At 39.1% G+C, this 15,361-nt stretch overlaps 1 protein-coding gene and 1 long non-coding RNA gene across 2 annotated transcripts in view; both read left to right on the top strand.

Moving 5' to 3' along the window:
- The window catches only part of LOC144628424 (uncharacterized), a 71,390-nt gene that overhangs the window by 2,624 nt on the left and 53,405 nt on the right, over nucleotides 1-15,361 (top strand). The window lies entirely within an intron of this gene.
- LOC144628682 (carboxypeptidase B-like) lies at nucleotides 1,569-14,474 on the top strand. The gene is made up of 9 exons (XM_078486816.1): nucleotides 1,569-1,641; nucleotides 3,086-3,167; nucleotides 3,262-3,480; nucleotides 5,485-5,586; nucleotides 6,059-6,163; nucleotides 11,082-11,195; nucleotides 11,997-12,099; nucleotides 13,190-13,392; nucleotides 14,379-14,474. Exons 1-9 carry the CDS (start codon nucleotides 1,583-1,585, stop codon nucleotides 14,472-14,474), a joined length of 1,083 nt encoding a protein of 360 aa, XP_078342942.1. The 5' UTR covers nucleotides 1,569-1,582.

Raw genomic sequence — 15,361 nt, 5'->3', positions numbered from 1 at the left:
GCCAAGCTGAAACTCATTTTCTCCACTCGATGTTGCGTCCAGATCTAACTGCAGAGTAATCCAAAACTTATTTCTAAAAAAATAAAACAAACTGTATATAAGTATTTGAAATATCTCACTATAATATGTGTACGCAGTTCAACTGAGTATAAAGTTAAGTGGAATGGCAACTTGGATAAAGTGAAAATGAATGAATTAAGAAGCGTTCTCAAGTAGAATACTCGGAAAAAGATTTTCCGAGTTCCCCCAACGGGAGTCGGCCTCATGACCTTCCAGAATAAGGAAGACATAAAAATGCATTTAGAGAGTATTTGCTTATGGCAGTGTCTGAAATTCTGTACCACGTAATTATAAGAAGAACACGCTAAGAGCATTTTCAGGCTTAAAAATAAGAGCATCCAGCCTCGATTCAGCCTTAGCTTGAAAATTATACATTATTGTACAAAGAAGATTGTGTATTATTTATTTGGTGAATATGCGTGCAATTAAGTTTGTAAGAAACAAAATAATACTACAGAAACCATTGCGTGATTCTAAAGAGGCAAAAAACAAATCAAACTAAATGGGACTGGGTCTATTTTCACGAAAGTATCGAAAAGTAAATTCATTGTTTAAACAGCTCGTATGGTGTTTCTTGAAATTTTCAAATGGTGACAAAGACATAAATGCATTTAAAAAGAGTATTTGCTTTAGGCAGTGTCTAAAATTATGTACCACGTACAGGAACACGCTAAGAACATTTTCAGGCTTCACTCGGCAAAAATAAGAACATCCAGCCTCGATTCGGCCTCAGCTTGAAAATAATACATTATATTATAAAGAAGATTGTGTATAATTTATTTGGTGAATATGCGTGCAATTAAGTTTGTAAGAAACAAAATAATACTACAAAAACCATTGCGTGATTCTAAAGAGGCAACAAACAAATCAAACTAAATGGGTCTATTTTCACGAAAGTAAATTCGTTGTTTAAACAGCTCGTATGATGATTCTTGAAATTTTCAAATGGCGACAAAGACATATAAATGCATTTAAAAAGAGTATTTGCTTAAGGCAGTGTCTGAAATTCTGTACCATGTAAGAACACGCTAGGAGCGTTTTCAGGCTTCAATCGGCAAAAATAAGAACATCCAGCCTCGATTCGGCCTCAGCTTGAAAATAATACATTATATTATAAAGAAGATTGTATATAATTTATTTGGTGAATATGCGTGCAATTAAGTTTGTAAGAAACAAAATAATACTACAGAAACCATTTCGTGATCGTAAAGAGGCAACAAACATATAAATGAGTATATTTTCACGAAGTAAATTCGTTGACGTTTGGTCACCTGAATGTAGTTTTGTTTAAATTTAGTACAACAAAAAGCATTAGATCAGTTAGTTTAGCTGTGGCGGTTTTTGAACTTTCCATTAAATAGCTTAATCACTGCGAAATGATAATATTTTCTTACATTTTAAGATTGTTTTATATGAAACAGATGTGTTTCATTCTTAAAATATAAACGCCAATAACATTTCTTTAAAAACCTTCCCATAGAAGATTTTCTTGTCAGAAGTTCAGGCGACTCACAGTGTAATCATGTACTGGGGCTTAACTTTAGTTGTGTTAACTGTACTGCAAGCTTGGCTTGTGCAAAGGTGAGCGAAACGTAATGTCATTTTAAACGATTTTTCAAGTCGCTTACTAGATATTTTTAGCAAAACGGCTCTTCCAAAATGAGTACACTATACATTTTCGAGTCTTGAGTAACGGAAGTGATCCACACATGCACAAAAATTTCCAGATTTTCAAGGGACTATGTTAAATTACGGATAAAACGAAACCTCCGACAATTTGAGACTGTTGAAAACACAAACGAAAAAAAGGTCACTGAGTAAGAAAAGAGAACGGTCGTCAGAACTGATTGCATCAGCTTTTTGTGAGTTTTTTCGGCCAATTTGCTTATATACGAACCAATACAAAATGCAAGAATATTGAAATTCGAAAAGCTAAACAGTTTACGGGAAAAAATTGTTCTAGAAAGTGAAGTGTAGAAAAGGAGCAAAATTCGCCGTTTCCTTTATCGTTTTCGTTTGCTTAATTTATCTGAATTATCGAACCAACGCGAATTTCTCCTTCATAATGTTTACCTTCGCCCGTATGAACCTTTTTTTCCTCAAAAATAGCTTGTTTTCCTTCTTCTCTCCCCTTTGAAGGTTTGTTGTTCTTAAAATGACATCCTTTCACAATCAGAGCTTAAAGCACTCACATTTTGAACGAGATCGAATTCCAAAAGTCGGAGACACCATTTGCAAGCGTCAGAAGTATTCGGAAAACGCAACTGCTAAAATTAAGCCAAATCGTTCGAAACGTCAGCGCGGCGAGCTCAGTAGAAAATGAGCGCCAGTGTTCGTCAGTTTATTATTTCACTATTGCTCCATTTAACCATTTTAGGGCAAAAGAACGCGCAAAATATGCCACGTAATTACACTGTAGAACAGGGCAAAAATACGGACGGACAATCTTACGGAATACCGACCAAAACTTAGTGGAAAAAATAGTGGAATAATAAATCCCTTATTCGATGATTTAACATATAATACGCGCGGATATTTTGCGAGTTGCGTAGTATTTTTTCGAGCCCCGTTTTATCTTTTTAAGTTCCACAATAAAACATGTACTATTTATTTCTTTGCTGACCAATGTTTGCTCAAAGAGGTGACTGAATACGCCCAAACTGATAGACTTAAAGATTTATTGACGCAACCTCGAGTTTGAAATGTATCATCCACATATTGTCAATGAACGAATATGGATATCAATCGAGACCCTAAAATGAAGACGAGCTTCTTTGGGTAATGTGTGACCGATAAACGCAAGACTATGGATCTGCGGGCTCCTTTTAGTTCGCTTGCAACTTTACTGTGCGCTTTCATATCAACAAATTCATTGTTTTACTTTAAAGTTCATCTACAATTTTCTTATGCTTAAGTTGCCATTTAATAGGGGTCATATATAAACATTGCAAAACTTCGAAAACACATGTTTAAAGAGAAAAATAATTAATTCACAGTTTTGCTGATGCTTATTTTAATTATCCAGTGAGAAGGTCGTCCGTGTAACTCCTGAAGTTGAGAGTCATCTCGTATTTTTGCGCGGATTGGAAAAACGTGCCGACATTAAGGTGAATACAAACAAAATAGTTAAAAGTGACATTTCAAGATATATTTTCAACAATATATCGTTTCCTAAACGCTGCTCGTTTCTTTAATTTAAAGATTGACTTCTGGAAAGAACCGAGCCGTCTTTTCCAACCGGTTGACATTGAAGTTTCGGAAGAAGATTTTATCACTCTGTCCTCTCTTCTGGAAGCCGACGGCATCGAGTTCAAAGTCCAGATTGATGACGTGCATAAATTGATCGAGAAGCAACTGGAAACTATTGGAGCGAAAGGCGGTGGAGGAGGTTGGCACAGTCAGTATCACAAGCTTGCTGCGGTATGAATAAATTCTTGGTTTTCACGTGACGTCATCAAAATTCTAAAACCCAGAATTGCAAGACCCCTGAGTTTTTGTTTTTCAATAGCAATTAGACGTGCATAACATATATCCTTTTGAAGGTTTTTAGCTCGATAGCATTCGCCGTCTTTAAGGTAGAGCATTTTGAATTTCGGAGTTTCACGCCACAGGAGGTCAGTCAAAGATGGCCGTCGGTAGGCTGTCACGTATTCTTTAAAAATTGCTCATCCTGCGATTTTTATCAACTGGACAGTTGAGGTTTTGCGAGCGGAATTTAATGCCAGATGTTTTCATTGATTTCCGGCCGCCATGTTGGAGCCCAAGCAGTTGGGCTCCAACATGGCGATTCCATACTGTGCTCTCTAAATTTGCGTGAAACATTTTTTTCTACAACCTGCAATATTCTTGATTTTTTTGACTCAATAGTTTTGGATTTTCGCGGCGTGAAAGTGAAAACCACCTATAAAAAATGGTCTCTAAATAGTGAAGTATCTGCGCCAAAATCACATTTGAGAACCAAGTCATGGAATGATGATTTCCTTGTTAAAGGGACACTGTCATGGGGATTTTCTGCTTTTCGGTAAAAAGTACTAAATTGGCGAATTGGTCTAAATTTGCTCGTACATGAAATGCACCTAGTACATGAAGATGAAGATATAAAGTAAATTATTGTTGAAGGAAGAAGGGAGCCATAATACTTTTTTTTCTAGTCCACAAGGGCAGAACTTGAAAAAGCCAGCCTGACTTTTTCAGTTTGAGATCTAAAGTTCCTGATGGCATCACAATAATATCACTTGTTTATAGCTTCAGTACACTAGCATAGTAATTTTTAACAAAATTGGACCACTATTCGTAGTTTCCATATGTCTTTAGGCTCTTGAGCTGGTGACAGTGTCCCTTTAATGTTATTCCCCAGTGTTGCATTGCGCATCCCTACTGGGCATAATTTTACGCTTTAAAAACTGGCGGCTTTTTCTTTTCAGCGCAAGACCTCGCCAGAGAGGTAAACCGTCATTTTCTCAAAAACGAGTACGGTGACCTATCATTTTGTTTTGTTTTGAATTGAGTAGTAACTTTCTTGCTGTAGAATAAATATGGACCGATTCTCAGTGTAGAATAAGAAACAATCGTCGGAAACGCGAATTAAGCAAGCAATCGTGACTATAATCATGGTGATATTATAAGGATTTACTGGGTATAAACAAGGTGCTGTTGCTCCTAAACGAGCATGGGCACCCCCCATTTTTATTTCAAAATTTAAGTTCCTATAACATAAACAATCCATAGGCAAAGTGTGACAAAACTCTCAGTGCAGGTTCTTTTTCAGTGGAATGACTTAAAGGTTAGTTTGAAATAGTACTCGATAACTTGACTTGTTAACTACGCAAGCCGTTTCCATTTCAAAAAAGAGCCGACATTGCGAAAAATTTAGAATATTTTCACCACAATATTGAAACCAAAGCATGGCTATGAAAAAGTATCAGACATAATAAGGGCCTGTTTACAAGCAGGTAGGGTAACCCTAGTGATAGGGTTACCCTAGCAGGAGGGTTACCCTAGCGTTCCCACATTTCTTCTTTTTTTCATCGACGTGTTAACAAGGCAGCTAGGGTTACCCTAGCACTAGGGTTACCCTAGCGCCAGGGTAACCCTAGCGCCTTGTAAACGCTCTACTAGGGATAACTCGCCTACCCGGGACAACTTTATTCCGGCTCCAAGAAGCTAAATATGTTTAAAAATACCGACAAAAACAGCGAATTGTGACCAAGAAACATCGTGTTCATTCACAATTTGTCGTATTTTTGCACTGGAACGGAATTATTTTCGAATAACAGCTTCTTACGACAAACTTTTACAAGGTTAACTGAAGCGTAACCGGTGTAAGTTGACCCGGGTAGTAGGGTTACCCTACCTGCGAAATTTTGCTTGTAAACCGTCCTTCCGCCCGTCTTTCTAATTGTCTAAAGCTACCTTCTTTTACAGATCAATTCCAAACTGTACCAAGTTCATAACAACTATAGAAACATGACTTCGATCATAAACCTTGGCAGGTCTCACAAGAAAAGGCAAATGCGAGCCATTAAGGTGAGTGTCACGTGAATCCAATGACTATTTCTACTTTAGACAGACAGGTGCTTGAGTGACTGACAGTTGGACCGACCGACCGACCGACTGACTCACTGACTGTCTGACCGACCGACCAACTGACTCACTGACTGACTGACTGGTTGGCTGTTGAACTGACCGACTGACCAACTGACTGACCGACCAACTGACTGACTTGCTGACCGACTGACTGACTGACCGACCAACTGACTGACTGTTGGATGGACTGACTGACTGACCGACCAATTGAATGACTGACAGACTGGCTGACTGAAGGGCAGATGGACAAACAGACATACGGACGGAAAGACAGACTGACCGACTTAATGACTGACTAACTGACGGCTGACGGATGGACAGACAGACGGACGGACGATCCGGTCTGACCGACTGACCGACTGACCGACCAACCGAGTGACTGACAGGGATTTTCATTGTTCACTTCTTTTAGATCCAAGGAAACTACAGTTTCAACAAGCCAGTGTTTTTCATTGAATGTGGAATTCACGCCAGGGAATGGGTGTCTCCCGCCACGTGCATGTTCATCATTGACGAGGTAAGAACTGTTTCCCAACTGAACAGAAAGTTTGCATATACAAATAAGGACCGACGACTCGGTGCTAGGTTTTTTCAGATTGAGCTCGACAACTTTTTGGCAGGTTTTGAGGTTTGGAACAACTTTTTATAGACCAAGCAACCTTAAGCAATACTCTATAGCCAAAGAACGTACCAATCGTAGGAAATTTCAAGTTTTTTTGGACATAAACGACAGTTCACTAAGACTACCTTTACGTTTTGTTAAATGTGAACTGACGCAGACGTTTCCCGATCAATCAGCAAACGACTGAGCCAGCGGGCTCCATGGCCACCCAGCCAAGTAACTGAGCCGCCATTTTGAACTTTAATTCAACTAAGGGAGCTCTAGAAAATCACGAAAGATGCAGCTGTAGAAAACAGCTTTTCGCATTTTTGTAGCAACGTTTGAGCATTGTTGAAGGAAAAATTTAGCATTTTCTCACCAAAGAAAACCGTATCTTTACCGTATAAAAATACAGTTCATTTCACATGTGACGATAACGTCGCTTTTGCTGGCAAGTTTGCCTTGTTTAAGTGTTGAATGAACGGAAATCAACCATTGCCAATCGTCGTAAGCTTCAGCAATCTTCGGAAATGTCCGAAAGACGTTCAGAAACGTTTGCCTGACCTCGGAAAATGGTCGGAAAGCTTCGGGAAATTGCCGAAATTCTCAACAAGCTCACTCGTAAGAAAGCCTGTTAAACACAGAAACAATGTCTCCGCGCATCCACAAATTATTCTCTACTTGAAGCAGTGCAAAATAGTACATGAAAAATGCAATAGGCCATTTCCGAGTTACCCATGCCTCTTTCTCAAAACGAGTCTACGTGCGAAACCATTCAAATGAAAATGAGTTTGATTTGCATGAAAATGAACCTGTAGTTGAGACTCATTTTCATATGAATGGTTTCCACGTAGACTCGTTTGAAACAGAGGCAAAGGGTAACTCGGAAATGGCCTATTGGAAGCTTTAATAAGTGTGCTTTCGAAAGCTGTTTAGGCTCGGACAAAGTGCGATATTGCGCGTTATGTTGCACGAAATGTCTGCATTGCTCGGTCCGCGTATCGAACCTTGGAATTGTTGCATGCAACAAACGCAGCGGTGGTTTCTACTGCTGCAACTTCGCGCGCGAAAATTCCAGTGTGACTACTGCTGCAACATCGCGCGCGACAATTTCAGTGTGACTCCTATCTGAGGGTCTCAATGGGGTGGTGGCTTTTATGGTAAACGGTTAAAATTTTGGATTTTTTACGGCTAATGGTTAATTCCTTTCCGTTAAGCTTAACAGAAGTGTTAAACATTTATTTCCATTGTTTGACGAATTTAATACTTAATTTCCATTGTTATGTTGATGAGTTGTGTTCTTCCTCGGCTTTTAGCCTTATGTCTTTCTATGGGCTTTGTAGAAGACCTAAATGTAATAACTGACCCTAAATGTAATAAACTCCTAAATGTAATATCATTTGACCTTAAATGTAATAAACTTCTAAGTGTGACAACATTCAAACTTATAACGTTATAATAACGTCATCAATGACGTCACCATCACCTCATTAACCCTATCCAGACCGGGGGGGGGGGGGTGGAAGCGGAAAGTGCCCACACTGACTTTGAACGCTTATAACTTTTTCAAGATTCAACCAAACGCTTCCAAACTTTGCGAGTTTATCTAAAATTTATCTGGAAATAATTTGGTAGGATAGGTTGCTGTGTCGGGAACTTGACGTTACCATGGCATTTTGACAGACATGTCTCCCCAAATTTGTAATTTTTGTGTTCCTATTAATGAAAATGACCTTTATTGCAATTATAATATTTTCACCTTTTTAGGTTTTTTGCACCGTTTTATTGAGTTTGAGTACTTTTTAGTAATTTTGGGCCGTTTTCTGGTGTTTGGGAAAAATTTTGAAATCCACGATGGCAGATCAATTTTGGCGGCTGTTTTGACATCATGATGTAATTGTCACGTGATGTGACGTCATCATCCCACGTGACGCATATCAAAAGATAGATTTTTGGACATACTATATGTCCTCTAATTTTCATTGTGATTGTTTGAATATTCTGGAAGTGACGTAACCAAGAAAAGCCCGGTCTGAATAGGGTTAACCAACGCAGGGTCTCAATGGGGTTAACCGTTAGCCCGTAAAACGGCCAAAAATTTAGCCGTTAGGCGTGAAAATTGCAAAATTTACCGTTCGCCGTGAAATATGTTAATTAACCGTAAAATGCGTCAGTAATTTTAAATAATACAGACTAAATCACTTCATCGTCCCGGAATGGTCCTGAGACGAGGGTCTAAATGGTGGTACCTCGATAACACTAAACGCGTTTTGGCCCTATAACATGAAACAATTACATTTTAGGCATTTTAACACTAATAGTAAAGTATTCACTGTAACAGTAAATTTTATCCAGAAAGAAACAAAAACGGCTCCAAAATAGGGCAATATTATTTTGTTTAGTATATCAAGAATGTTTCCATCATTTTCCGACGAATCCCGATCATTTTGGGCGATTTTCGAAGACTACCGAATATTTCCGAAGACTCCCGAAGATTTCAGGAGACTACCGAAGAAGAAATTTGAAGTCACTTGATTGATGTTTTTCATCAGTCACGTTTGGTTCACGATGAATACAACAACTTGTCCAATGGCGTAACAGATGGCCCAACAAACCACTAGTGATATAACCAGTGAGTTGGTAACCATCAGACATATAAGCAAATTCATACCCCCACGTGGTATAAGGGGGAGGGGTGGATGGAACCCCCCTCCCATCGTTCTATCAATGCCCAGTGAAGTTATTTTGGACTGAGTGAAACGCCCTGTGCTTACTCTACAAGCTGACATAATTTTTGTTGGCCGAGTGACATATGAAGTCATAAGAGCCGTCATCTTGAGTCCATCATCTTGGATTTCTCCATTTTCTTAGAAGTTCGTAAAATAACAGAACTTGATACAAAATCAAGCCATAATGCTTATAGAATATAAAGTTTAGCAAATTGTGTGCAATTTTGTTTAAAAAAAAGCTGGAAGAGATAAAGTAAAATGTAAAAAAATAACGATTTCTGGAAAGACCAGCTTGTTATTATGACGTTGCCATGGCAACGTCAAAAGTCATGGACACATGGTTGACATATCAAAATTTCTGCAAGGGTTGAATGAACAGCTACTCAAGGTACAGCATTATAGCAAGAGAGGATAAGAATTACGGAAAACTTCAAGGGGGTGGGGGTAGGCATCCACTCCCCCCCTGTACGGCCAATAAAGGGTGAAGAAGTATTGGTTACTTTATTGAAGACGCTATTATAACGTTATATATCTAAGCTCAAATGTTGTCACACTTAGGAGTTTATTACATTTAAGGTCAAATGTTATTACATTAGGAGTTTATTACATTTAGGTTCAGTTATTACATTTAAGTCTTCAACAGGCTTTTCCTCTCCAGCTTGATATATACTAATTATAGCAGCCTTCCATACAACCATATTCAACTCATACATGAAGAAACTGAAAAAGGACTTTAAATAGACAGAACTACAGTCAGAGCTGTCAAAAAGTCAGTCAACTTGTGCAACGACACATTCGGCAGCCTGACACCCGGGGGGGGACTCCTATATGAAACGGACGGGGATGCTCGTCGGAAGTTTTGAAAAGAACCCCTAAAAGAGACCAATCTGGGTGTGGCTCAAGCTTTTCTTGAGCCCTAAAAGATACCAGAAAACTAAGAATAGAATTTACATTTGTATATTTCTTCGTTTGTAACCCTAAACGAGACCATTATGGCTAAAAATATTGGCGTTTTGCCCGGAACACCCTTAGCGAGACCAAAAATCCGAAATTTACAACCCTAAGCGAGACAACGAGCTTCCCCGTCACTTTCATATGCGAGTCCGGCACATACCTATATAGCCCATATATGGGAGTACCCACCCCCGCCCCCGGGATGCAACATCGCGCGCAATGGCATGGCAGAACTAACTTTAATTTCTTGTCTGGGATTCTAAACAGCTGCGGTATATTCTTGACTACGTTACTGACGCTATTTTTGTTACGTACAGTGGAACGTCACAGACACTGTAAACCTTGGTTCCACTGTTATCATGAACATCAAACTTGCTTGCCGTGTCAGCAATTAATGTTGCAGCGAAGTTTCTGATAGTAATATAAGTAAAAAACTACAGTCAACTCTCGTTATAGCGGACACTTTTCGGGACATCGTTTGGTGTCCGTAATAGCGAGAGTCCGTAATAGCGGGGTGTGAGAAAAAAAAGTGCCGTTAACATACGTTAAATAATATAGACTACGACGAGCTTATCAAAAGTGATGAAACTTCTAAGTAGCCGTTAGGAATGGAGAATGCGGGCTTGATCTTTCCCAAAGAGTCTGGAGGGAAAAGGCCAAGCTGAAATGAAAATGCAAAGTCTTTTGTACTGTTACTGAAGAAATTGATGCAAAAATAAACATTCTCGAAGTCTTTTGAAGTGTGCTTTCACAAATAACGAACAACTGACTGCAATCTTACGTAATTATGTTATGAAAAGTTCATGGTGTCCGCTTTATCGAGAGTCAAAACAATAAAAACTGTTATGTTGGTACCACGAAAGTGTCCGTAATTCCGTAATAGCGAACGTCCTTAATAGCGGGAGTTATTTCCAGTCATACCTCTATAGCTTTCGCCGGGAATCTGGATTTTGTCCGTAATAGCGAGTGTCCGTAATAGCGGGGTGTCCGCAAGGCGAGAGTTGACTGTATTTCTATTTGTATCCGTGTTACGTGTAGCCTCCCACGCAGTCGTTTTTAGGGCGATCGTATTTCACCCCTAAAAACGACTGCGTGGGAGGCTATGTTACATAAAAGAATTAAAATCGCCTTATGTTTTCATCTTTATTTAGATGACGCAAAAGTACGGACGTGACTCGTCAGTGACAGCTCTTTTGGATAAAATGGATTTCATAATACTGCCTGTATTTAACGTCGACGGATATGCCTACACGTGGAAAAATCCGGTCAGTTAGAGCAAAACAGTTTTATTAATTAATCAACCATCTTTCTTGCGTGTTTGTTATATGTTTAATGATACCATCGAACTTCGCTTAAAGGTCGAATACACGAACATGTCAAGTCGCTAAGACATAACGCGAGGAAAAAGTAAAAAAAAAGTGATTTCCTCATATATGAAATGTTTTTGTAATACCCAGCAAAAGCGGGCTGATAACCGGCAATCACAAAGAATCTGAAGAATTTTGAACATGTCCCTGCCACTAGGATTTGTACTAGCGCTGTCATGCCCCCAGTGTGAACAGCACAAGGGATTTGTCCATCGGCATTACCCGGGGACTTATCCCTCGGTTTTTACCAACCTGCGCGAATCTCAAGTCCCAGGATAAGAGGGGACTACCATATAAAGGAACTGAGATGCTCGTCGTCTCGCATAGGGGTGTAAGTAACAGATTTTCTTTCCACTTAGGACAGAACGCCGAAATTTTTAGCAATCAAGTTCTCGTTTAGGGATGTATACGAATAAATAGAAAACGCTATCATACCTTTTGTCGGTTCTGGATCAATCAGGCATGAAGATGATATATTTTAGAAGTCAAAAAAACTTGACACATGCCCAGTAATTTATCCTTCGAGCATTCCCGTCCCTTTCATATAGGAGTCCCCCCTCCCCCCTCCCCGCCCCCTCCTCGTTGAGTACAGTTCGTTTGGGATACAAAAAGCAAAAATTCATATAAACGCTAGCCCCTAAGATAAATAGGAAAATGTAACTCTCGGTGTTCAGAAAACATTTTTTTTTAATGTAACAGAAAAAATACAAGTATCGGATGTGGAGAAAAAATCGTCGTTACCATCCTGGATATGGCTGTCATGGTGTGGATTTAAACAGAAACTGGGGCTATAAATGGGGAGGTATGGTTTTTATCAAAACTCTATAACCACTTATTGACTTCTTTTTATAACTGAAATCAATCGATTATTAAGAGGAGGCAGAAATGTCAGAAACGTAGCGAAAGTTTTATTTTGCAATTCACTTTTTGAATTTTGTCGAAACCAAATCTTAAAGGAGTTTAGTGGGCGAAAGGAATATTAATTGTACTCCACTCAGTCCAATTACTCTTACGAATTTACTGACTGTCGAGAAAAAAATCCCGCCCTGGTGCGTACGTACGGGCGAGGGACGCGCCTGCAAACCATGCTGCTAGCCATGATGACCATGAAAAATCAAATGCATGGTTCTCCTATTTCCATGGTCATGGGGCTCCGCTAATAGCTACAGATACTTTAGTGTTTTTCATTTTCATTATGATGCAATGTGACGTCATTATGACGTCAGCTCCTTTAGGACAATACGGTGTGTAACTGAAAGGATTTTTTTAGTGTGTTTAAATTTTTCCAGCTCTTGTGTTATTTTATAAAGGACCGAAGTTTCTTACTGACTAAAAATTTTTTACTCTCATTGCAGAGTTATTCTTTCTTACCGCTAATTGATAAACCAACGCGCGTTCATAGCACCTCTGCTACTCTAATAGATAACATCTTAATTAACAATGTGTCTGATTTGCAACTTAATATAATCTCCGACATCAGCGATCACTTTTCGCAATTTTGCATAATGATGACCAATCCATGTAAGATATCTTTAAACGTCAAGAAGAAATTCCGTGATTACACATGTTTTTCAGAAGCCAAATTTCTCACGGATCTATCAAATATAAAATGGATGGATACTCGCTTGGCACCTACCAATGTAGATAAATTATTCTCCAGCTTTTACAATAAACTCAACCAAGTAGTGAATATTCATGCGCCTTTTAAGCCTGTTTCAAAACGGAAATTAAAGCGGCTGTCCAAATCCTGGATCACAAAGGGAATAAGAACTTCAATTAAAATCAAAAAAAAATTATTTTATACTAATAAAGTGAAGTCTTGTAAATAATTTGATTGCCTAAATAAAGTTTTGTTGTTGTTGTTGATGCTTACTTCAAAACATTGAACACAGGTGCCGGAGCAAGCACGTACCCTTGTGATATCACATACAGGGGTTCTAAGGCCTTTTCTGAAGTGGAAACTGCTAACGTCCGTGCCTTTCTGAAAGGACTTGGTGGAAAGTTGAAGGGTTTCATTGATTTTCATTCCTACAGTCAATTGTGGTTCATCCCGTGGGGATACACGAGTGAGGATACCCTGGACCATGATGAACAGGTTTAAATTTCCCCTGTTATTAATGTACTGTCTGTTTGGTTAGTTGCACTAATTAATATTATGATTGTTCCATCATTTTTTGATCGATTGAGTGGTTACGTGATTGTCTGAGTGTCTTCCGGTTAGTCTGTCTGTCTGTCTGTCTGTCTGTCTGTCTCTCTGTCTGTCTGTCTGTCTCTCTGTCTGTCTCTCTGTCCGTCTGTCTCTCTGTCTGTCCGTCTGTCTGTCTGTCTGTCTGTCTCTCTGTCTGTTTGTCTGTCCGTCTGTCTCTCTGTCTGTCCCTCTGTCTGTCTCTCTGTCTTTCTGTCTCTCTGTCTGTCTCTCTGTCTGTCTGTCTGTCTGTCTGTCTGTCTGTCTGTCTGTCTGTTTCTCTGTCTGTCTGACGTCTTGTCTTGTTGGCTTATTGTCCGAAAGTCTGTCTGTCTGTCTGCCTGCCTGCCTGCCTGCCTTATGGTCTGACTGATTGACTGACTGTTTTGAATGACTGAAAAAACCAACTGTCTGTCTAACTTATCGAATGACTGACCGACTCACTGTATCACTGACTGATCAACTGACTGTTAAGTTTCACAGTGGTCAAACGCTGCGCGCGTGCGCAGTTACTGTGCAATTCCCGCCAAAATTTTCCACACAAAGTCTTAAATTTTCCGAAAACTTTCGCTTTAAAGCCAAAAGTTAACGGCGTCCCTGGAAAGTTAAGGCTGATACGCCGTTTATGGATTGGAAATTTGATAATTCATCTTCACTGAGTGTCCCAGCTTGAACTGTTCTTTCACCGTACTATTTCTTTAACAATTTCTTGCAAAAGTTTGCCCACTTTCAAGTCGAAAGTTCGAGGCGGCGAAAACCAGATGTGACGTCAATTTTTGCGTTTGACCGCTGTGCGCTGTTTAGTGACTGTCAAACTTACTGCTGGTTTGTGTGCCACTTGTGTAAATTTGAAATGATAACTCAGCGTTTAATTTATTGCACGCTCTTGTCGCCAGATGAGGGTTGCTAAGGCGACCGTGAATGCCATCCAAAGTAAGCACGGAACAAAGTTTCAGTATGGATCGCCGGCAGCTATACTATGTAAGAATTAAGATTTTATTACTTAGTGTACATGCTTCGTTTGAGAAGTTCACTCCAGAATGGCCATTTATTTTCTTTACGCCAATAAAAAGTTTATACAAAGATATGTTATTCACCAAAAGTTCGGCCTCCAACATGCGCTATAACCCTACGAAATCTTTCCCAAAACTCGACAACTGAACGCCGCCATCTTGGAATGTAATGTATGCGTGACGTTAAAGAGCTCAGCCTGAAGTTTGGCGGGAAAATTTAAATACTCGAAACTCCTTGTTTCTTCGTAGTGGCTTTTGTTTGTCAAAATGCTTGTTTGTGCATCTCCATTTTGCTCAAACAGAGCTCCAAGAAATACAAAAAACAACGAGTTTTGACTATTAAACAAAAGCTAGCACGAAAGCTAGCAATTTTCATGTTCGTTTCACCTTCAAACGTCTTCGGTTTTAATTGGCCATGATCAAAACAGATGGAACCCATTAGAAATTTTCAAAACGTTGTTACAAAGATGTGAGAAATTTATAGGGGAATCTTTGTTTACAATTTTGCCTCATTAGCATAAGAGCTTCAGTTTCTGATCGAGCTACAAAAATATCAGTTATGTATATTGAAAAAGCATGACGCGATTAACTTTTGCTATAAATTTGAACCTGACTTTTTTAATGCTTTCTCTTTTACGCGGATTTGTAAACTCAAAATTTTACATAGAATGTATGGGCTCATTAGCGGTTTTACCTTTTAGAAATTTTGCAGTTTTTGAAAGCTAATATCTCCTTCAATATTTCACGCAAAGAGCTGAAAATTTCGCCGTTTATTACGTTTCATAAGCTCTTTAAATTTCTGGAGTTATTTCGCATGTAACAGGACGCCTTCATTCTCGACCCCAGAGCACTTCTCTTTTGCGCAT

This window comes from Oculina patagonica, chromosome 10, assembly GCF_052425735.1.
Source record: "Oculina patagonica isolate OP01 chromosome 10, crgOcupat, whole genome shotgun sequence".
NCBI classification, from domain to species: domain Eukaryota; kingdom Metazoa; phylum Cnidaria; class Anthozoa; order Scleractinia; family Oculinidae; genus Oculina; species Oculina patagonica.
The sequence above is the reverse complement of the archived record's forward strand: the minus strand, read 5'-3'. Positions and strand labels throughout refer to the sequence as shown.

Excerpts from the sequence above, each read along its gene's own strand:
- LOC144628682 (XM_078486816.1), top strand. The coding sequence starts at position 1,583 with ATGTACTGGGGCTTAACTTTAGTTGTGTTAACTGTACTGCAAGCTTGG. Across the intron at positions 11,196-11,996 it reads CCTACACGTGGAAAAATCCG|AAAAAATACAAGTATCGGAT; the intron begins GTCAGTTAGAGC and ends TTAATGTAACAG. Across the intron at positions 13,393-14,378 it reads CCCTGGACCATGATGAACAG|ATGAGGGTTGCTAAGGCGAC; the intron begins GTTTAAATTTCC and ends TCTTGTCGCCAG.